At 50.4% G+C, this 22,934-nt stretch overlaps 1 protein-coding gene and 1 long non-coding RNA gene across 9 annotated transcripts in view; one reads left to right on the plus strand and one right to left on the minus strand.

The window, feature by feature from the left end:
• DLGAP4 (DLG associated protein 4) overlaps positions 1-22,934 on the minus strand; it is a 197,920-nt gene that overhangs the window by 44,600 nt on the left and 130,386 nt on the right. Inside the window, exon 1 of one of the 8 annotated variants that reach the window (XM_027070020.2) lies at positions 19,519-20,520. The exons of 6 other annotated variants lie outside the window; for them this stretch is intronic. In XM_027070020.2, coding sequence (XP_026925821.1) covers positions 19,519-19,549 — 31 coding nt within the window. In that variant the 5' untranslated portion in view covers positions 19,550-20,520. Of the gene's footprint in view, positions 1-4,456; positions 4,553-19,518; positions 20,521-22,934 lie in introns of those variants that run through there. One more of the 8 variants, XM_027070019.2, reaches the window with a different exon arrangement.
• LOC128311125 (uncharacterized) lies at positions 4,681-6,226 on the plus strand. The gene is made up of 2 exons (XR_008289120.1): positions 4,681-4,824; positions 5,210-6,226. It is a non-coding gene; the product is annotated as an uncharacterized LOC128311125 (long non-coding RNA).

A 22,934-nucleotide genomic window follows, 5' to 3' on the forward strand; every position in this document is an offset into this window, starting at 1 on the left:
GGTCCCAGATGCTCTGGCCCTCTCACCACAGATACCAGAAACCTTCACATCGGCTTCCCAGTCACCCAGGACTTTCCCAACTTGGCTCCTACAGTTTCAAAGTGAAGCTCAGAGAGGTGAGGCCGCCTTTCCCAGGTCACACAGCCGGTCAAAGGGGTGCTGGGATTAGAAATGAGGATGTGGAGCCTCCAAACTCCAACATCCTAGGAGATAGCAATGCCAGTAATTTTCAAACCAGGCTCTGAGGGCCCACAAGGGGGAACTGAGGAAGGCTTCTGGACTTTCATCCCACCCTAGGTTCCTCAGAGCAGCTCCCGTTTTCCTTTTTTTTGTTCCCCATCTGGAATTCCCACACAGTATCTGGAGACCCACCCCACTACTGCAACCTCCTCACAGTACAAACAAGGAAACTGAGGATCAGAAAGGCACATGTGCTGAGCATCAAGTGGCAGAGCAGGGACCCCCTGTCCGGGGCTCTAAGTGTGGATGTGTTCCCTCTTCTCCCCAGACTGAGAAAGGAAGATGCCTTCACATTCCCAGCCTGGAGACCACCCGCTCCAGGCATTCAGGGAGGCAGCCACCTGTGTGGAGCCCTATACCTCCTTCAGCCTCTGACCAGGGGACCCCAAATGGCATGCCGTTTCCAAAATCCATTTCCACCATTACTGCAACAGTATTCAGTGAGCAACCTGTCGGGCAACATTCACTCTTTGCTATTCTTCCTTCCTTTCTTTTTTTTTTTTTAATTTTAAAAAAGCTCTATACCTGGCATGGGGCTGAAACTTAAAGTCACACGCTCCACTGACTGAGCCAGTCAGGCGCCCCACCCCTTGTCCATGCTGTGTTGGAATCTGCCACAAACATCATCTTGTCGTCTTACTTATCCTCCGAGACCTGCCTGCAGAGTCAGCTCTGCCAACAGCTGTGCTCAGAGGCTCCTGCCCTACCCCCCAGGACACCTATGACCACCACCCCTGGGAGTCTGAGCTTTAAAGAGATGCCAGTTTCCAAGCTGCAGTTATTGAATCATGACTTTCCTGTTGTATCTCAAAGTTATAACTGGTAGTAGAGGGTGCTGCTGAGTAGACGATATTCAGAGTTACAGGGCTGCTGTTGCCCCACTTCAGTGTAAAAACCTGATGTAACAGCCTCTTGTCTGGCCTAGTGGGGAGTGGGGAGCCGGGGTGGAGAATCCAAGGTTTGGCTTTTCAAATATGGTCTCTAGCATGTGAAACTCACTGTTGCCTTTCCAAGGTCTCAGGGGCCCAGTCTGGGAAGTACTACTTAGAAAATGCCTTAAAAAAAAAAACAAAAACCAAACACCCTCACTTCTGGAGGGCTGACATCAAACCCTGGTGATGGGTCAGAGAAGCCCGGCTTTTTACAGGCTGTCACAGGCCCCCGTGTCCTGTGTGTAGAGCCAGACACTGCTGCTCTGCGCACCTGGATTGTTGGCCTCTTTCATCATTCTGAATGACCAAGAGGATCCCAGAATAGAAAAAAGGTGTTAACAGGCTCATTCACTGTGACAGGTGGCATATCGGGTGACAGAATCAGAGCCAGGAACCCTGGGCAGCTGAGAGATGGGATGAAACAGTACAGAACTGAATGGGGAAAACCTTGAGTTCAGGTCAGGTCAGCACTGGCAATGTTGCCTGCCCTGGTGCCAGAGACCTAAGAAGGGCGAGGGCCTAGTCCTCAGAGCTTATATTAAGATTTTGATCCCAAGTTAGACAGTTATGTAAGAAAGCAGCACATGTGGAAAAATGCCTTAGCGACTCCAGCTGACCACAGACACGGTGTGAGGCTGCACTAACAGAGAAAGGACCAGGGCGGGGTGCAGCCCCACTGAACTCCGGATAACATTGTGGGTAATGTTGGCAATTCTGGACAAGGGGCATTGGCCAAATGGAACCTGATGAGAAGAAGGCAACCTGTGTGGGGAGAATTCCCACTGTGACAAATCCATCCTGTTACTTTACAGAAGGGAAGCCACACATTGGGTCCCGGGCAGTAGGATCCAGGATGAGTAAGTCCTTGTCCTGAAGAAACTCGCACTAAAATGCCGAGGTGGCAAAGAAATGCCTCCTGGGCATAGCCACATGGAACACTGCCACATGGAGCACTGCGTGAGAAAGCCAGGGACTGACTGAACAAGAGTGCTGTGACTGATTAGTGATGTCTGTCAAAGATATGCCACAAGTGGGGTATGATACACGTGCACCATGAGTCATGTCTAGTTCAACGTGAGGAGAACTGGGAGAGACTGGGATAGTGGTCTGGAAAAGAAAGCCAATTCAGAAAAGTATGGCTACTATCTAAAAATATCTAGAAGACTGTCACACATATATGTGCTCCAGGTTATCACACTACAACCAGAGTGGGGACAGGAAGGTGAGGTTGTTGAGGGGAAACATGTTGCATTATAAGGAGGCACTTTCTAAAGGGCAGAGCTGCCCAGGAGAGTTCAGCTAGGCTACACACAGGCATGATGGCTGCCGGGAGAAGACACAAGCCCTCGTGGGTGTGACCTTTCAGATTCCATCCAAGCCTGAGATATTTGTCCTCTCTTTGCCCTCCTATTTCACACCCAGTTCTGGATGTGACATCAGACAGCATTTGTGTGTGTGTGTGACATTCATACCTCACACTTTTTTTGTTTTGTTTTTTGCATCCAGAGAATCGTTATCAATAAGCAAAAAAGACACAGGAGAATGTTCATTCAGCCTAGCTACAAGGGAAATGATGTGAGGACTAACACCAGGGCCTTGGCACAGATGGGGCTTAAAACGCCTTCCTCTGGGAAAACTAGCAGCACAGAGGCCCTACCTGAGATGATGAACCCATCCTCAGAAAAGGAGATTGGCCCACACTTGCCACCCCTCCCCCACGAAATACCTGCTTCTGAGCTACAAGAGCAGCTGTGCACTAGGAGTCTGAGCGTGTGAGCACTGGCTCTGCACTCACTCACCGCACCACTTAGGCTCCTGGGCCTCAGTTTCTCTCATCCATAAAATGTCAACAACACGGACTTGCCCTGCCCACTGCCCTGGGATGGCTGTGAGGGGGTCTCGAGTAGATAGGTGGGAAAGGGCTTGATGGAGTCCCACATAGCTGTTGCCCAATCCCAGCCCCACCAAGGCACTCCTCAGGCCAAGGGCTGGGGCAGGAAGATTCAGTGCCCTGAGGACCCACAGCCGTCCACCCTCTCCATGCCACACCTGCATCACCATCTGATAGTTTTGGGTGGTGACCACTCTCTGCACCCTCTTTAAGCCAACACAGGTCACAGCTTAATTATTCAGCTTCCGGGCCTTTGCACTGGCTGCTCCCTAGCTGCAACACCCTACCTCCTCCCTCGTTCTGCCTCCTCCTCCAGATCTCAGCTCCAGCATTACTCCCTCCAAGAAGCCTTCCCTGACGGGCTCCAGCTCCATCCTGGCTCCCTTGCTGGGTCAACGTCCCATGTTTAGATGTGCTACTGGCCCTCACCACCACACTGTTTGATAGGCCTGTTTGCTTTTCTGCTTCTCCCTTTAGACCCTGAGCCCCCTGAAGGCAGTGACTATGTGGTTTCCATCCCTGTAACCTCAACTTCAGCCCAGAAAAGGTGCCCAGGCAAATGTCTGCTGACGCTTAGGAGGTAGGACCCTGCTTCTGACTTTACCCCAAAACTACTACAGACCTTCAGGGCCTTCCCCCTGGAAGAAGACTGTGAGGACACGGCAAGTAGAGAAAAATCTGTAAGAAGTGACTTGGCAAGCAGGAGACAGAGGCACTGGGACAAGTCGTGACTACAGCGTGACTACAAGTCCTCCTCACGCCCCCATAGCCCTCCCTACTTGATTTTTCTCCCAACCACCTCTGAAAGCACAATATGGTAACATTTGGGAAGATCTCTTTGAAAGAACACCTACCCAAGTGAAGGTCACCAACCCTGCCCACAGAACCCTGCCCCCACAATGGCAGTGTAAGAAGTAGGTGAATATTAGTGGCTGATACTCATAATTACCAGTGGTATTTATTGTCTGCTCAGGAATCGGTGGCTACTGCAGTGGCCCAGTCATTGTCCGAGGTCCTTACACCTGCATCTTATATGTGATCCCAGCGAGGAGATGTTCTCACCATCTCCCCTTGTGCTGCTGAAGAAATGGAGGCTCAGAGAGGTTGAGGGACCTGCTCAGCGTCACATGGCAAATCATGTGTTATCTGTTAAGTGAGTGCAAACCCTACAGGTTTCAATCTCCAGAACCCAAACTTCACAGCATCCAGTATGACAAGGAGTAAAAACACATGACAAGCCAGACTGCCACACAAAATCCTACAAAGCTTAGAAGCCGCTGTAGAAACACAAGTTCGGTCTTCTCCTGCTGCTGGTAGAGTCTCACTAGAGTGCACCTCCACAAAGACCTCAAGCCCAAACCAGCACCCAAGGGCTGAAGAAAGTGGACTTTACCTTGACAGCTTCTAACCCTCTGGGAGCTACTGTGCCTCGATGTTTTTGCAAGCATACTCATCACACCTCCCCAGGCTTTGCGCTGTCCTGCCAGACCCTTTTCCACTCTCACAAAGAGACCTGTGACATCACCTGCCCCTGAAACAGTCCCTTCCCCTGCCAGGATTGCTGCACATCTGTAAAAGCTGGGGAGTATACTAGGTTGGAAATGGCACAGGTTGCACTGAGTGTGCTATTTCTCGTTGACTGGTAGTACCCGCCTGTGTTAAGAAGGATTCTGACGCTGTGCCCGGGCTCAGTGGGAATGCTGGGATTGACTGATGCAGACCGCCATGAGCCTAGTATGGGAAGTAACTGCAAAGAGCAAAGTATTTGTTGTCCCTGGGCCAGATGATCACAGAAATGCTCTATTCCCATGGTGCAGAATCACTGTCCTTGACTCCCCACTGAAAACCTTAACCCCTCATCCTCCCCTGTAGGACCATCAACAACAGAGTTTCTTGGGCAATGTTTAAAATCCAGTAAGATAGGAAAGCAACTATTTGTTTCACAGTCTTCTCACCCTCAAAAGACTGACCAATAAGGAACCCTCAACAGCTGCAATTTGTGAGGGTGGCTGGTTTTCAGCCCATGTGGTCACTTAAGTGCTGAATGACCTCGGGCCAGTCACTTCTAAGTCTCTGCTTCTTCTGTAAAATGGGGATCAGGAGCCCTATTTGCCTTGCCTTTAACCACATTTGAACATGGTGCTAGGATCCTCAAGACTGCAAAAGGAAGTCCATTATCTGTCTCACCGATTTTGGGATGTCCACATGACAGGAAGTATCTGTCCCATTTCTCAGAGGAGGAAGCTGAGGCTGAGAGAGGTGGAAAGACTTGGCCCAAATCCCACAGCAAGTAAGTAGTTAAGGAACTGTGCCTGGGTCCTATAATTAAATCCACAGCCTTCCCCGTCCTATTATTCCACCTCCACAGGGGGGCTGTGGCTAGGCTCCATGCAGCCACCATGGGCTTTGGAACCAAGGCCACCTGTGTGGAGAAAGCCCTCCCAGGAGATGATCAGTCTTTTAACAACTATGCTGGAACATGAGCACATGAAACTGTGAGTTGCAGTGTGCATTAACTGGGAGAATTAATCACCACCCAAAGACTTAATTATTCAGAGATATTACCCCCTTTTCAATACATTCTCTTAAAATGGGCCTGTGAATGAGGCACCCAGAGTGGTTGAATTCAGAGACAAAGTAGAATGGTGGTTGCCGCCAGGGGCTGGGTGGAGGGAGGAATGGACAGCGGTTGTTTAATTGTGTGAAGAATTTCAGTTTTGCGAGATGAAAAGAGTTCTGGAGAAGAATGGTGGTAAAATAATGTGAGTGTACTTAATGACACTGAACTGTACACTTAAAAATAGGGAAGATGGTAAATTGTTATGTGCATTTTATCCCAATTTTTTAAAAAGGGGAGGCTAGTGAGGAGCCCACTGAGGAATTCTCTACCAATAAGCCCCAAATATCAACTTGCTGTTTTACACCCCAAATCCAAAAGTCACAAAGTAAAATATTTAAAACACTTATAACATGAGGGCCACCTGGGTGGCTCCATTGGTTGGGTGTCTGACTTTGGCTCAGGTCATGATCTCACGGTTTGTGAGTTCAAGCCCTGCGTCGGGCTCTGTGCTGACAGCTCAGAGTCTGGAGCCTGCTTTGGATTCTGTGTCTCCCTCTCTCTCTCTGCCCCTCCCTGACTTGTGCTGTCTCTGTCTCTCAAAAATAAATAAATAAATGTAAAAAAAAATTGAAAAAAACTTATAACATGAATGTTTAAAATTTCAACTTTGAGTTAAATGTGTTTGTGAGAAGGGGCTGATCTATAATCTGCCTACAATCTCCTTCCTGACATTCAAGAAAGGGAAATAAAAAGAAAGAATTCAGGGGCACCTCAGTTGGTTGAGCATCCGATTCTTGATTTTGGGTCAGGTCACGATCCCACAAGCCTGGGATGGAGCCCTGCATCAGCACAGAGCCTGCTTAAGATACTCTCTCTCTTTCTCTCTCTCTCCCTCCCTCCCTCTGCTCCTGCCCTGCGCCCATGCACACTTCTCTCTTTAAAAAAAAAAAAAAAAAAAAAAAAAGAATGAACTATAAATAACATTGTAGAAAATAAGGGAAAGAAGGTCATTCTAATCTCATCGCCTGGACACAATTACTATTATGGCATTCCATACCAAAACTTTTCAAGTTTATTTATTTTGAGAGAGAGAGAGTGGGTGGACACAGATGAAGGGTAGAGACAGAAGGAGAGAGAGAATCCCAAGCAGGCTCCACGCTGTCAGCGCAGGGCCAGATGCAGAGCTTGAACTTATGAACCGAACCGTGAGATCATGACCTGAGCTGAAATAAAGAGTTGGATGCTCAACCAACTGAGACACTCAGGAGCCCCATACGACACTTTTTAACTGTGATCATTTTAGAGTTGCAACCTTGCTAAAAATAGAAACTACTGCTTTGGCCTTCTTACACAGAAGTAGTGTGGTAGAATAAAAAGAACAGTGAACCAAAACTTCAAATCTTGGGGTGCCTGGGTGGCTTAGTCGGTTGAGCGTCCGACTTCGCTCAGGTCATTATCTCAGACTCCATGAGTTCGAGCCCCGCGTCAGGCTCTGTGATGACAGCTCAGAGCCTGGAGTCTGCTTCAGACTCTGTGTCTCCCTCTCTCTCTGCCCCTCCCCTGCTCATGCTCTGTCTCTCTCTGTCTCAAAAATCAATAAAAACATTAAAAAATAAATTAAAAAATTTTAAAAAACCTTCAAATCTTGATTAAGCTGTGTGACTTTGGGCAAGTCACTTAACCTTCCTGTTGTATTACCTCTAAAAACAGCAATAACTGCAACCTGCAACAAACTGCCAACAGAAGCAACAAAACCTGTGAACCATGAGGTGGTATGTGAAAGGAAATTAGCAATAAATAGGGAGTGCTGCAGAACCCTTTTCTTGAGGACTTAGGATCAGTATGAAAACCAACCAGAAGGTCAGTATTTGGGAGTTCTGATGTTAATTTAAAAAAACAAAAACAACAACACCTCTTGATTCACTGACACTCTGGCTCCTACAGGGCAAGAAAGTTGTTTGCTTCAGAGAACAAGGTCACGGAGACTGATGAGGCCCTGCCTGACCTTGCAGACCATTCCAGATATAACAGAACCTCTCCCTGTTCCCTCAATATGCTAAACACTTTCCACCTGAGGGTCCTGAGCCCTGCTGTTCCCAATCTGCCCCTGACTTCCTCCTTCCCAGTGGTCACCTCACCTTCCCTGACATGCCCTCCCCATCCTCAGTTCCCTCTCAGCACCTATTTGTTTCCTTCAAGACTCTTTATCACAAGCAGAGAGTATCTTGTATGTCTGTCACCTTCTTGGATGGGGACTCCAAGCTGAATGGAAGCTCCTTGAGGAAAGAGACCAAGTCTGAACTGTTCCCTACCCTCCTCTGGCTCACCCCTGGCACTCTGAGCACAAGAATGGCTGACTCTTTGGAAAGAGAGGGGGTGGTTGTTTGGAGGTTGGCTTGTGAGGAGGGAGGAATTGGCTGGGATGAACCCAAACCCTCTTCTAATGAGTGTCTCCACACACTTGTTATGCGCACCCCCTTTGTGGAAACTGCTGGGGCAGCAGTAGCAGAGGCAGCCTGCTGTTACAGGTGCTGTCAGCCAAGTTCCACTCTTCCTACGCTAGCCCAGGCCAAACTGTCCCCAGGCAGGCAGACACCTGTGGACTACTACCACACCCCTGTGCAGGGCAACACCATATCATGAAGCGCACGAAGCCTGGGAAGGCAAGAAAGTTCCAGGAGAAGCTGGAACTATCATATCTATTCACAGCACACTCAATAATAGGTCCCAGCAGGAAACTGGTCCAAGGAGTGATGACCCTTCAGAGACAAACCCTGGCTCTGAGTGCCTAGTTGACTCTGATGGCCCTCAGCAGGCATTCTAGCTTGATCTCAGCTCTCCTGGCCCTGGGCAGCCAACCCCTGCCATTCCTCCATGATCCCCTGCCATTCCTCCCTGATTCCCTTCCCCTCCCCTACCCATGGCACCCCCAGACCCCAGGGTATCTTCCTCTCAAAATCTCCACCACCTGGATCCTACCCAGCTTTTGAGGTTTTGAAGGTCACCCTCTCTCTAAAGCCTGCCTCAATTCACTCCAGAGTCCCCATCAGAGCGCTGCACTTGGCAGACAAAACTTGATATCCCTCCAAACACCACATCTAGTCCACCTACATCTTTCCAGGCACGGGGCATGGACAGTCTTTAGCTATTTCAAGTCTTCTCTCTCCCCCTGGGTATCAATAACAGCAGCAGCTAACATTTTTTAAGTGGTTCCTCTGTACCAGATACTGTGCTCAGTGCTTTACACACATTCTTTCTCTTGTCCACATGCTGAGACTAATGCCAGGTAATATTATCATCTCTATTTTGCAAATGAAAAAACTGAGGTCTAGAGAGGTTAAGCAACTTGCCCAAGGTCTCACAGCTCTTGGTGGCAGCCCAGGATCTAAACTCCAGCAGTATGTCACTAGAGCCAGGATCTTAACTACAGGTCTGTGAGACTTCTGGGGTGTGGGCTTCTCCCCCAGTGCCTGGCTCAGCCTTAACACAGTTAGGCCTACCTGATCACCTACCATGTGCTCGGCGTGAGCCCTCAGGGAGTGGACTTGAACCAAAATGGCTTTGTGCTTGGGGACCCTGTGATTGTGCAGAGAAGAGAAGTACACTGAAATTGTTATTTGTTGAGCAACAAAATTGATACCATATCTGCTCTGGCAACGCTGAGAATTTTCTTAGAAAAAGCACAGGAACTTAAGAACCCAGCTAATCTTTGAAATATACAGGCCAACCAAATCAGGTGTTAAGATACTCCCTAGCTTCCAAGGGATCAAAACGGATTCAACTGAACGGCAGAGCTAGAAAGAGCTCCTCCTGCCAAGAAACAAATGGGGAATCTGAAACCCAGAGGGGAGAGGATCTTGCCTGAAGTTACCTAAACACTCCGGAGAAGCCATGGCTCCTGCTCCCCCAATCCCTGTCCTTTCCAAGTTCTTGAGACTGGGACTAGAACCAGGGCAGAAAGGCTTTCAGGCCATCTGGGTCCTTAAGAAGCTGCCAGGAGTTGAGGTAAATACCTGCCCCAAAGTGACCAAAAGTTTAAAAGTCTTCACAGTAGAGACAGGGCCCTAGCTCTTACCTTCAGGGAGAATGGGACTGTTCTGTGGAAGCTGGATTTGGGAAGCCAGGATTTCTTTCCCAGGCCAGCATAAGCCCAGCTCAGCCCTGCTCCAGGACGGGAGTTTAAAAGGTAGTAGCTTCTCACCTGGGGCCACACCCGGGTGAGGCTCTCACCAGGAAACTCGTCGGACTGGCCGTCTCCCAGACAGCACAGGCCAGAACACCACTGCCTGTCTGTAGCCTGGCACCTCTCCCAGCTGGGCCCTGCTGCCCCCCCCCACCCCCCCGGGCCTCCAGAGCAAGAGGGAGAAAAGGCCTGCTCTCCTCCTGTAAGGCCAGCTCGGCCTGGGTCCCCCAGGGCCAGTCCCAGCCTGGGCTGGGTCTGAATGAAGGCAGCTGCTTCCTGCTTTGCCTTTTTCTTTCACTTTGGGTTTTAACCCCAAAGTGAAACTAAAGACTGGGACGATGTGGGAAAGACGGTGAGGGTTAAGGCCTGGGAGGGCTGAACACCTGGGTTCTAATCCCAATAAGGCTGCCCACTCACTGGGACACCTGGGAGGAGACCACCTCCAGGCCTCAGTTTTCCCATTGATAAAATGGGAGGAAGGAACTAGGCTGGTGATTTTAAACTAGTCATTTTAAACTGGAAAAATTATAGAACTTCCCCTTCTTCATCCTACCACTGCTGAAGGCTGAAAGGGGGTGGCAGAAATGCCCTGTGGGGGACTCTAAAGGACCTTCCTGTTGGCTCAGAGGAGGCAAAACTGGCCATAGCGTGGGGACCCTCCTGGTCTCCCTGACTACCTCTTCCTCGCCTGTCACCCAATCACCTTCATCCTGAGCAGGCCCTGGAGTTCCAGCATCCTGGGGGAAATCAAATTCATCCTAGGCATGAGCCTGACTCTGTCCTGGCATAGCAATTGGAGACACCCACCAACAGCTGCCCCAGCCATCTATTAAGACTGACGGTAGCCCACTCAGGACTGGTCCAAACATCAGACTCAGTGACTCCAGGGTGCCTGGCACAGTGTCTAGCTAAGACCACTATAATCTGTTTTATGGGGTTTCCCCACTGGCTGGTTTACCAAATTTTCCCACTAGCCTCGTGACATGAGAAAGGTATGGATGAGCCTCCCCATTTTTCAGATGAAGAAAATTGAGGGTCAGAGAAGGGCAGGGACATAGTGGCCAAGCCTGCACCGGTATTCGGGAGCTCAGTAAACATTTACTGAATAAATGAGTTCACTGGCCCAGCAGCTGCCAAGCAGGTGCAGCCCAAGCCAGAGAAACACAGGAAGGAGGATACAGTGTGGGAGGGAGGATGCTTCTCCCTGGAGACCAAGTCATAAACAGGTCCCAAGGTACCTACAACAGAATTCCCTGCACCCAATCCTGGCCCCATCTTGTCAACCCTCCAGCCCATTTCTTCCCTTCATTTCTCACTTCCTTCCATCAGCACCTTACTCTGGAAATACCTCATTGGCTGAGGACTACTGGGTGACACTGGCCAACCCCCTTCCCCTGTCTGGGCTGAACTGGAAAAGTCTGTTCTCAACCAAGGAATGAATTTGAATCCAGGGGAGGTAGAGTGCTTTTTAAAAAATACACATTTTCAGAATGCAAAAGAAGGTAATTCAAAAACATCTAGCAGGGGCACCTGTGTGGCTCAGTTGGCTAAGCGTGCAACTTCAGCTCAGGTCATGATCTCACGGTTCATGAGTTCAAGCTCTGCATCAGGCTCTGTGCTGACAGCTCAGAGCCTGGAGCCTACTTTGAATTCTGTGTCTCCCTCTCTCTCTGCCCCTCCTGCACTCACACTCGTGCATTCTCTCTCTCTCAAAAGTAAATAAACATTAAAAAAAACTTTTTTAAAAACATCTAGCAAAATTTTAGGTGCATAGACTCTTTGCAACAACAATTTCACTTGCAGGAATGGTTCCCACAGCTCCACAGGCATACATGCAGGCATACATACGTGTGGGGAAGGGTGCTCGCTGCAGCAATGCTCACAGCAGCAACACTGGAAACAACCTAAATGTTCTTGAGCAGAGGACTGGACAAACAGCTGGTGGTCCATCCACTGACAGACTGTCACATGGTCATGGAAAAGGAGGCCAAGGACCTGTGTACATCTACAACATAGTTAGACTTGCGTGAAGAAGACAAAGCACAAAACAGCAGGCTGTAGGCAGAGAATATGCCACCATTTGTGTAATAAAAAAGGATGCTATTGACATAGCTGCCCATATATGAAGAGTATTTCTGGAAGGAAACATCAAGACTGTTCCCAGTGATCACTGAGGAGTGGAGGTGGGAGAGACCCTAATTTTTCATTGGGCACTTTTTTCTACAAAGTTTGAAAGTTTAGCCACATACACAAATTGCTTTTTCAATAAAAATGTAATTTCTACACATAAAAATAACTCTAGCAAAATGCACCCAGAGAAACCTCTTGTATGTCTCAGGGCCCAGGCATCTGGATTTTGAGGCCTAGCCTCTACTGGTCTAGCCTTGTAGAACAGGTGGTCAGCCTCTGACAGTAGATGGAGGCAGCCTGGACATCATAGGGCTCTGGCAGGAGAAAAATGTCAGACTCATAAAAAACTTGGTCTTAAGGCATAGGGAAGATGTGAATATGGCTTGACTGTGGAACAGGTTCAGCTAAGAGAGAGCTCCTACAGGGAGCAATGGGGAAATTATTATGTAAGGCTGGTAAGACGGGAAGAGGAAGGATTATTTCTTTCAAAATGGGATCCTAGCAAGTCCCTTCCTCTCTAATGCTTGGTTCCCACTCATGGGACCTGAGGGGGCTGGGCCAGAGTCCTTTCTAGGCATGAAATTCTAGGATCTGCCTTTATTTCATCTCATTTAATATTAAAGGAGGCAAGGGAGGGTCCCCAGCTCAGCACATGGCCATAGGGCTCCACACCTGTGCAGACTGTAATCAAATATTAGGAAGCTGGAGAAAATTCAGGCCAGGAGGTTGAGTATAGCAGCCCTCGGGCAACTCCCCCACCCCTTGTCCCCCAGGAGAAGGAGCAGATGGCCTTCTGTTGAGATGTCCTTTCTCACCTTCTTGTTAATAATTAAGTCATGACTGAAGACCTCTTTTGTCACTTCTGAAGTTCAGTTTGCAGAAATTTACTGCCTTGGCTTGCTTTTCCACAATGCTCTAGGCTCAGGACTCACAGACTACAACAATCTAAATCTAAGCCACAAGCCCAAATTACAGGGGTCTGCAGTGGAAAGAGTCCAGGGTGCGGGTCAGGAGTGCTGGCGTAAATCCTGGCTAGACCTCAGTGATACTGTGAACTCTGGGAGGTGAGTGACTAAGTCTCTTAAGACTGCTCTGCTTGCCACTGTAGTGACAAGGCCAGCTCGCTGCCTGGCACTCAGCAGGCACTTAAATATTTGTTGAATGAATGAACAGCTCAGCCAGTGAATCCCAGAGTAAGCTTGGTCAAGTCACTTTCTGGAAAACAAGGAGAACAAGAATAGTAATGACCTCCCAGAGGTGTACAAGATCTACTGAGATAAAGTGGATGAAAGTACTTTGCAAATCAAAAATAGGCTAAACAAATATTAAGGATCCAGAACCAACATGTGGAAAACAAAATAAAAAGAATGAATATATGTATGGATGGTCAAATTTGTGAGAAACCATGGGGCAAATGGTAAAGCATTAATCAAATGAATTACTACAATTGAAAGCGACAGTACAGGCTGCTTGCTCTAGTCCACTGTTCCAATGTCTGAGTATTTTCTCACAAGAGGCTGTGTCTATTCAGAAGCAGAACAAAAATCCCTCATCAAAACCTTTGTCTAGATTTTGGTATGAAAAAGATGGATGCAGTTACAATCATATCTTGCATATAGTTGGGCTCAGAGAACATTTGCCAAAGTAGACTGGCATATGGGTCCTGGGGGTGTTTACCTCCCAGGGAGGCAAAGAAGAAGGGGAGTGAGCAGAGCACAGAGGATGTGCCTGCCATGTGGTTGCTCTGCCTCATGACCCAAGGTCCAGCTCAGGGGGACACACAGAGGAGGAGAATGATTGGCCAAGCCATCAGTTTCCTAGCTGTGCAGTGGGACCAACCGTTGCTGCCTCCCATGGAAGCCGCTTGGTAAGTACCAGTTCCCTTCTCCTTCTCTCTGCCCAGGAAGTATCCTTGGCTGCAGCCTGCGAAATGGGAACTGGGCTCCATCACCTGGCTCTCCAGTGTCAAGAGCAACTTGGGACAAGTCCCCTCCTGTCTTTGTGGGTGGCTGATTCCTCTGGCTGGGCCAGGGAACACCCTCTCTAGTGGCAGCTGGCTGAGAATCCCAATGAACCCAGTCACGGACGAGCCACCGTTGGACTAGACACATATGAAGTCCAACTCTGGAGGCTGCTCACAGCCTGGTGAGTAAAACTGATGATGTGAAGGCCCCTCACTTCGCTGACTCTCCTACCTTGAAGAAATTCTAAACTGGCACCAGCCCCGACTTTCCAGATCTTTAGAGAGTAAGGGCTTATAGGCTTTAGGGGATGTATTTGTGTGCCCCCAGTTCAACAGGCAAGAAGATTCAGATTCCTGGAACCCTGATAGTAAGAGTCTCTTTTCCAAGAAGCAGAGCTGAACTGTGGTAAGAGTCAGAGTATGCAGACAGTCAGCCCTGGGTCTCAGCCCCATTTTCCTTATCTGTAAAAGGAGGTCGGTAAGTCCCTTTGCCTCCAGCTTGGTCTAAGGATTTTCGACAGCACCCATGGAGGCCCTGGCACAGAGCCTGGCACATTGCAGCTATATAAGCAATTTGCTCAGATTGTTATTTCCTCCCCCAAAGCAGCAACACCCAACATCTTTCCCCCTGGGCCATCAAACCCCCAGACAGGCTCTCTTGAGAGAGCACGACACCCCCTGCTACCCTATATGTCTTTTCCCATCCCATGGGCTCCACCCAAACCTCACCCTCTTCTTTCAGCTGAATGCTTGCAATGCTTCCTCCCTGTCATCATTTTCATTCATTCCAATTCATTCAGCCTGATTCACCTTCTTGGGGGGGTGGGGGGGGGGAGTTGTGCTACCCCTGCTCTAAAATCTTCCATGGCTCCCCAAAGCCTCTGCTTTTCAGCTGATGTCCAATGTTGCCTACAACTTCCTGACCCCTCCCAGATTTTTCATCCAGAGCCCTGATGCATCAGCAAAACTGGTCTACTCACCCTTTCCCTAAATACATGCTTACCTTCCAGCCTCCGCACCTCTGCCTTTGCACAAACCATTCGCTAGAATGTCAGCCCCACCCTCTGTCTCTGCAAATCCAGCCCCCTTCAAGAGGGCTCTTGTTTCCTCTGGCACACACTCACTTCTTCCTTCCCAAACAATGCTTTTCTTCAGCAGACACTTAATTACAGACTGTCACACAGTCTCTCATAATTGTAGGCCTTGTCTCCCTTGTCAGACCATAAGTTCCCAAGTGCAGAGGCCCTGTCTGTTCTTTCCCAGCCTCTCAGAGCCCAGCCCAGGGCTGGGAGGACAGGGCCCTGGTCAGAAAGTGCTTTCCAAGCCCATCTGGCTCCAGGCTGAGCCAAGTCTAGCTCCACTTGGGACCATTTCTCCCCCTTTTGTCCTATGAGGAAACTTAACTGCCCAAACCAAACCTCAGTGTTCCCACTCTCCACCGGGTGACCTAGGCCAGCAATACACAGAAATGGTGACCTAGGTGGGCAGGCAGGGCCATGGTTCTTGTCCAGCCCTGGCATGGTCTTATTTTGGGATCCTAGGCACATCCCTGTCCTTACCCTTACCTGGGCCTGCTTCTTCGCTGAGAAACAAGAAATAATCTTTTAGCTGTAGAATATGGATATCATTTGTCTTTAAGATAGCCTTGGTTCCCACGAGGGGGTGGGTGAGGAACCAGCTGATTCCAACACAGGTGGAGGGAGGAGAGGCAGCCACAGCCAGCACTGGGAAATCCAGGAATCTGAGAGGTGATGAGACTGCACACCTCATCAGCCTCATTAAACTCCTGTTGATGACAGGATTGTGTTCCTGTCTAAGTGTTCAATTCCACAGCCCTCACCCTGGCCAGGTCTGACAGTGTCTGCTGCCAGGGCTAAGCAAAGGAAGGGTAACTTGCTTCTGGAAACAACAAATCCTGCCCAAAACAAAGATGAGGAGGAGCCAGTTTCCTCACCTGTAAAATGAGGATAATAATGGTATCTGCGTCACAGGATTGCTGCAATAATATGGTGAGATGATGCCACAAACCATTTAGCACAGTCCCTGGCACCTGGTAAGTGGCACTGTAGCATCAAGTTCCTTATTCTCAAGGGGCCTTTACCACAGAAGTTCTTATCCTCACAGCAACCTGTGAGGAAGGGGTTTCCATCCCAACATGACAGAAGAAAACTGAGGTACAAAAACTTGATCAATCCAAGGTCACGCAGTGGGGGACAAGCCAAGCTGTGATACAAACCCAGGAAACGCTCAGTTCAGCTTTTCCCAGAGCGCAGCCCACAGGCTCTCAGCATCAGAGCAGCATCAGGTTTGAACAGCTGACTCCTGCCCCTACACCTGCCAAAGGAGACTCTCTGGGGAACCCAAACTTGATAAAGCTAAGAGACCTAAATTTTATATATAAGGAAACTGAGGTGCAGAGAGGTGAAGTGACCACTTTTCAGCAACGGCCACTTTTCTACAAGTATGGACCTGGGACAGAATTCACAGTCTGTTTCAGAGACTTCCTGGAGGAGGTGGCAGCATTTGACAATGTGGGCCTCTACGGGAAGAGAGGGCACCACAGGGAGGGTACAGCAAAAATAAAGGCTTGGGGCAGGAAAGGCCAGGCAACAACTGTTCAATGCTGCTCATGCTTCCAGATCCCTGGGGAGCCACCGCTGCAGCCGTTCCCTAAAAGCCCAAAGAGAGACATTCCTGAGCCAATCTGAACTTCTGGGAGGAAAGCCTGACATGCTGTTGTCTACAACCAGCAAGTCTCTGGCCCTCTGGGTGTGTCTACTTGCTGCTCAGGATGACACAGCCAGGGAAGATGGTGACTCAGTCTCCACCCAGCCTAAAGCCAGTCCTGTTTAAGTTTGAGAAGAGCTCAGGGGCTGAGGAAAAGTCAAGCAAACCCTCCTTGCAGAACAGATACCAGACCCGGAGAAGGAGGCCTGAGGGACAGGCTACGAGGCAGAAGCGATAAATATGGAGCAAAGCTGCGGAAGAAGAAAAATCAAGAGGGCTAGGCTCAAGCCCACTCTGACACTGGCATGCTGTGGGACCCTGAGCAGGTTCCTGTCCCTCTCTGGGCCCCCTATTCTTCATTCACCTGTGAAGCAGAGAGAACTCCAATGGCTTCTGACTTCCTCCCAGGACTGTTGTGAGAAACAATGGCCAGGAAAGAACCTGACAGATTACACAATGCCTCGCAAAGCAAGTGAGAGATTAAAGGATTACTCCTATTATTTATTACAACAGTCAGGTGCTTTCCTTGTTACCTCAACCTGAACACCAGGGGGAAGGGGGAGGCCTGGGGGTGGGTGGGGAGAGGCTGGGTCTCTGTCTTGTTTCCTCAAAGAAAAAAGTGACCCAGATATTATTGGGAGATAAAAATTCACATTTATTAAGTGCCTATGGTGTACTAGGTGTTTTTTAAACATATAATCTCACTTAATCCTCACCACAATGCTGTAGTGTAAATATCTTGAGTCCAGATGAGGAAACTTGAAGCTCAAAGAAAGTAACCTGCCCAAGATTACAGTCAATGAGTGATGGAGACCAATTAAAACCAGGTGTTTATGACTCTAAAACCCACATTAATTCTACTCTCTGAAACAATCTGTATTAAAGGCAGAACATGCCTGGTATAGAGGCCCAACTCAAGCACTGCCTCCTCCTGGAAGCTCTTCTGAACCCTTTGCCCAGACAGGAGCTCTCTTCTATGAAACCCCACAGCACATGGTCAGCACACATCTTGCAGCATTCGACACCTTCTCCCTCTAGGTCTGTGACCAAGCACACCTTTAACAGGTAAGATGAGATGCAGGTGCAAATAGGTGGCCTTTGAGTTACCTTAGAATCCTCAAATGCTGGAGGTGGAAGCACCAAAAAGCCCATGCCATCCAACCCCCTCATTTTTCAGAAAGAAAAATAGAGAGAGAGAGACACTTGTCTGAAGTCACACAGCATCTTACCGCAGCCAGGAACAGAACCTTGGCATTCTGCCTCACGGAATTTCTTTAGGGATTCTGTGATTTCAGAATCAGCCTTAGGACAAAAGACTATTATTCCCATTTTACAGACAAGGAAACTGAAGCATAGGGGAAAGTGGCCTCCCTGAGAGTAAGATATGGAGACCAGAATCCAGATCCCCTACTTCCAGGCCAAACACCAAGCCCTTCTTCCTCCCCATCACAAGTAGTCTGTATAGTGTGTCAAGCACAGGGCCCAGAGTGAAAAGATCAATGGATGTTGGAAATGGTCATTATACACCAGTGGGCAAGGGACACCAGCCTGACAGTGACCTCTTGAGAGGCAGTGTCATAGAAGAGGACTAGGAGTCCTTGCTCAACCCTCTATAGGTCTCTAAGACAAGAGTGTTACAACAGCTGATCTCATCTGCTCCAAAGTTCTAAGACATCCTAGGCTCCTTGACAGCAGACTCCTGGTGTCTGTGGGGCCGCTCCCACTTGGGGCCTTTGTTCCCCCACTCTGCAGAGAAGCAGGAAAAGCAGCAAAGGCTCACAACTACAAACTGACTCACTTTATTCCCAAGTGCCACTGGCCAAACAGGGCCCACCCTCAAAAAACAATGGGATGGAATATGGAAAATCAAACTGTCTCCCAGCACAGACATCCAGCTATGCACACATGCCTACCTTTGCAAACTGACAAAGAGCAACCAGGAATCAGAGCATAAATAAGGGACGGCTGGCTCCCTGCCCTATTGGAAAGGCAGGCGTAATCCTGAATAATCAGGTGGTAATGGAACAAAGGGTAAAGAACTCTGGGTAAGGAGTCTGGGGCTGGATCCCTGTCCTAGCTCTGCCACGAACTAGCTGTGTGCCCTAGGCAAGCTGTTTTCCCTCTGGGGGGGCTCAGTTTAAAGACAAAGTGACACTTCACAAATCATGTCTACAGATGTTTCATTGATCTTCACGACAACTCAGTGGGGCTAGCACAGTTATTCCCTTTCTACAGATAGAGAAACTGAGGCTTGGAGTGATCAAAGGTCTCACAGCATGAAGTCGGCAGAATCAAGGCCCAGAGTTCTTAGATCACCAAAAGAAATACTCAAGGGTGGTCAGATCAAGAACAACTCCTCTCTCCCGTCATCCTGAGAGTCTCAGCAAGACTAAGAAAGCACAGTCCCTTGTTCACCTGCCCAGTCTGGTGGCCTGCAAAGTTCTGGCCACAAACCCTACAGCCCAGCTGCCTAGAAGACCGCACCCCCCTGCAAAATTTCATTACTCAAGTTGGCAAGAACGCAGCCCCCACCTCCCAGCCGGGTCTAAATAAACGCCCAAGTGATATCACATCCTGCCAGCTCCAAAATAGCCCAGGCCTGCCCACAAGCGATCACAAAGTGCCAGGCCATGCAGGACCAAGCCAATAGGACGTCCAGCCCATGGCACCCGCCACACACTCAAGCAACTCAAAGCAGAAGCCTCAGAGCAGAAGGCCCCCCACTCCCACCTCTGCCAGGAGGCCTGGCCCCTCCCTCCTTGCCCCTTTCTTGGGAGGCCCCAGAGCCTCCTGCCCCAGCGCCAGCCCTAGCCCCAGCACCAACCCCATGGAGCCTCGCCGCGGCCAGCCTGCGGGCGGACTCCGGCCCGACCCGGACACCCCACCACTCACATTGCTTCAAGAGCTCCAGACACAAAGCCATGAGGGCCGGAGGGGGGTCAGAGACCCAGAGACCCGGCAAAGACAGAAAAGGGAAGAGGGAGAGACAAGGGAGCAGAAAGCAGGGAGACAAGGGGCAGAGAAAGCAAAGGGGTCAAGAGCCCTGGGCAAAGGAGCGGGCTCAAAAGGGGGCCTTCAGCACAAGAGCCACGGAGTGGTGAGGCCACCAAGACAGATGCGGGGGCAGAGGCAGGGAGAGCAAAGCGGAGGACCCCAATCCCCAGAATTGGGGGCCACAGAGTCCTGAGAGAGAACAAGGAGAGACAGACACGGAGACAAACCAAGGGATAGCAGGAAAGGGTGAAGTCTGGGAGCTGGGGAGCTTTTGGGGGGTCCAAAGGAGCACCTAAGGGATGTCGGAGGTCCCAGCGTATATGGGGGGGGGGCAACCCTGTGGAAATGAGGGCTAAGAGGAGGGCAAGACCACAGGGATTTGAGGGTACAGACAGAGGGGAGGACCCCTCCAAAGGATGTGCGGGAATCTCAGAGGGGAGGCGTGGGGGAATGAGGGGGGTGTTCTGAAGGAAAGGCCCCCAAAGATGTGGGGACACCGTGAGGGGGAGTCCCGAGGAACCGGACGCTCAGAAAGGGAGGCTCCGAGGGATGAGCGGAGAGCTTTGAGGGGGACCCGAGATCCGGGCGCGAGGGAGGGGCTGTGAGGCACCGCGAGGGCAGAGACAAAGAGACAGCGAGCCGGGGAGAGACAAAGCGGGCGGAGCGGGGAGACGAGCCCGAAGGCTGGCAGCCGGACAGAAGGACGGAAGCGCGAGCAGGCGGGTGGACGAACGGACGGACAAACGGGGAGGAGGGCGGGGGCAGGGCCGGGCGGGGGCGGCGCCCGTCTCCTCGCGGGGCCGCGGCTGCTCCGGGCGGCGCTGGGCGGGCCCCGGGCGTCCGGGCTGAGGAGGCAGCGGCGACGACGTGGACCGGACAGACGGACGGAGTGACGGACGAGGCTGGCGGCAGCTGCGGCCAGCGGCGGGCACTCACCCTCCTCCCTCACGCGGCCCGGCCCGAGGCTCCGGTTTTGTACGCCCGAGGGGCGGGGCCTCCGGGTTAAAGCCCCGCGCCAGCCCCGCCCCGCCCCGCCCCACGCGTCAGCCGCGCGCGCGCGCGCCTCCCGGGACTCCAGGGGCGGGGACGCGCGCAGCCCCCTCGGCACGTGGCCCGGCGCGCAAGCGCGCGGCGCGCTCAGCCAGCCCACGCCCAGGCCCACGGACCGTGAGAGCGAGCGCGCGCCCACGTCGGCACGCGCATGCCTGAGCACCGGGGGCTCCGCCCCTCGAGCCGCCCCGCCAAACCGGTTCCAGCTGGAACGGGACGCATGCTCTGTGCCGGGGGAAGAGCGGTGTGAGTTCGCACTAGGTCACTGTGGCGACACCTCGCTGTCACCGGGGGAAACTGAGGGTCACAGCAAGCAGCCTAAGCTGGTCTTCTTAACCCTGCATGGTCAAATTAGACCTCAAGTACTATGGACTCTACGCCCTAAGTGTTTCTAGTTGTCCCCTCCCCTCATCCTCCCTTTGCTGTCCTCATACGGAGTCCTCTAGATTGGGTTCGAATCCCTACTCACCCTTTGGAGGGTTCTGTGACCTTGTATGAGATGCTCTTTCAGTCTCCCTGAGACTTTGAGTCGTCCTCGGCAAAATAAAACCAGCACACTCAGTGTTTCCTGAAGGGCAAAGCACGGTAGGGGCTGCCCGAATCCCTAAATCACTCCCTTCATGTCTCATGGCCCTCCCAGTTCCCCATTCTCTCCTTGGAGGCCCCCACTCCTTGTTTAGTCCTGGTCTTGAGTCGTTTCCTTACAGCCTCACCCTTCTAGGCTGTACCTGTAGAAGGTCTGCCATCCACAGACCTAACTCCTGTTCCCTGACCTGCCTTGCTGGGTGACTTAGGCAAGGCCTTACCCTCTCTGTGCATCTCTTTAATAAATGTAAATTGAGAAAAGAATCTTATTGAATAAGATGAAACAGTGTTTCTGATACCACTGTAGCGATTTTTGTACAGAGGCATAATAACAACAAAAGAAAATGAGGGTTATGGAGCCACCTGGATGCCAAACACTGTGCTAAGTAAGCACTTTGAAAGTATTAGCTTACTTTGTCCTACTCACAGTTGCTATGCTACACCTGTGCTATTCACTTAGCGTTCATTTTCAAATTGATTTACTTAGAAAATTTCTAGAAGCCCCTGAGGAAGAGCCAGGATCAGTCTTGCTCTACCCTGGCCACAGGGAACCTGCTCCTGCTCCTGCTCCAACTCACCAGGTACCCTCCTGCCTCAGGACCTCTTCTCCCTGCCTGGCATACTTCCTCAGCTTCATCCAAGTCTTTGTTTAAACATTTGTTTCTCAACGAGGTCTACCCTAGCTATCCTGTTTCTGCTGCAACAATGCCCTCCCCCAGGCTATTTTCCAATAAACCATACATTTGCGTTATTTATGTTTATTATTTTATCTGCTTCCCCCACCCCAACATAATGTACTCTCCTAGAAAGCAGGGGTTTCTGTTTTGTTTACTGTGGTGTCCCTGGTGGCTAGAGCACAGCCTGGCCCACTGTAGGTGATCAATAAACATCTATCCAATGAAAAAGTGGCTTGATTGCAAGGCTCATGCCCTTAACCACTACTTAGTAGGGGCTCTAAGGTTCCATTTAAGCACCTTAGTCTTTCTTCCTCTGGAATGACCTCTCTACCCCCAAGGGTGTAAGAAATGCCCCTTGTTCAAGAATCTCAATCCTGGGCTTTATGGCCTGTCGACCAGTCCTTAATCCCAGTCACTATTTCCCCCCAGAAGGCTCAATGGGTCTGCCTAAAAACGGGATTTAGAAGGGTGATGATCTGCGCACTGAACACACAGTAGGTACTTGGTTAACCAAGACTGTCCTGGACCAAGGCTTGGTAGAGTCCTGGGAAGAAGCCTGCCTTCTGCTCAGTGTCTCCTGTGCAGAGGTACAGCAACAGGGAATTCTGACCTCTTATCACCACTCCAGGAAAGCCTCCTGGATCCTCTTATTATTCTCTCACCCTATGGCCTCTGCCCAGGCCTCACTGCCTTGCCTGGACCTCCAAACCATCCTGCGCAGCTTGCCACATAATTCTCCCTGAAACTCTTGTAACCATGCCACATCTCTTTACCAGGCCCCCTGGATGGCTCACCCACCCACAGGATAATGGGAAACTCAAGGCTTAGGAGTCAGGCAGACCCAGGTGAGAAATAGATCCTTGACCTACTAAGTGGGTGACCTTGACTTGACTCACCTTCTCTAGGCTGCAGTTTCTTTGAAAGAGGTCTGCACATGTGTATATATATATGAGGTCAAACTGGGTTAACTTAGGAATGTCAGATATGTGTAACTATTCTGGC

The sequence above is a fragment of the Acinonyx jubatus genome, chromosome A3 (assembly GCF_027475565.1).
Source record: "Acinonyx jubatus isolate Ajub_Pintada_27869175 chromosome A3, VMU_Ajub_asm_v1.0, whole genome shotgun sequence".
NCBI lineage: Eukaryota > Metazoa > Chordata > Mammalia > Carnivora > Felidae > Acinonyx > Acinonyx jubatus.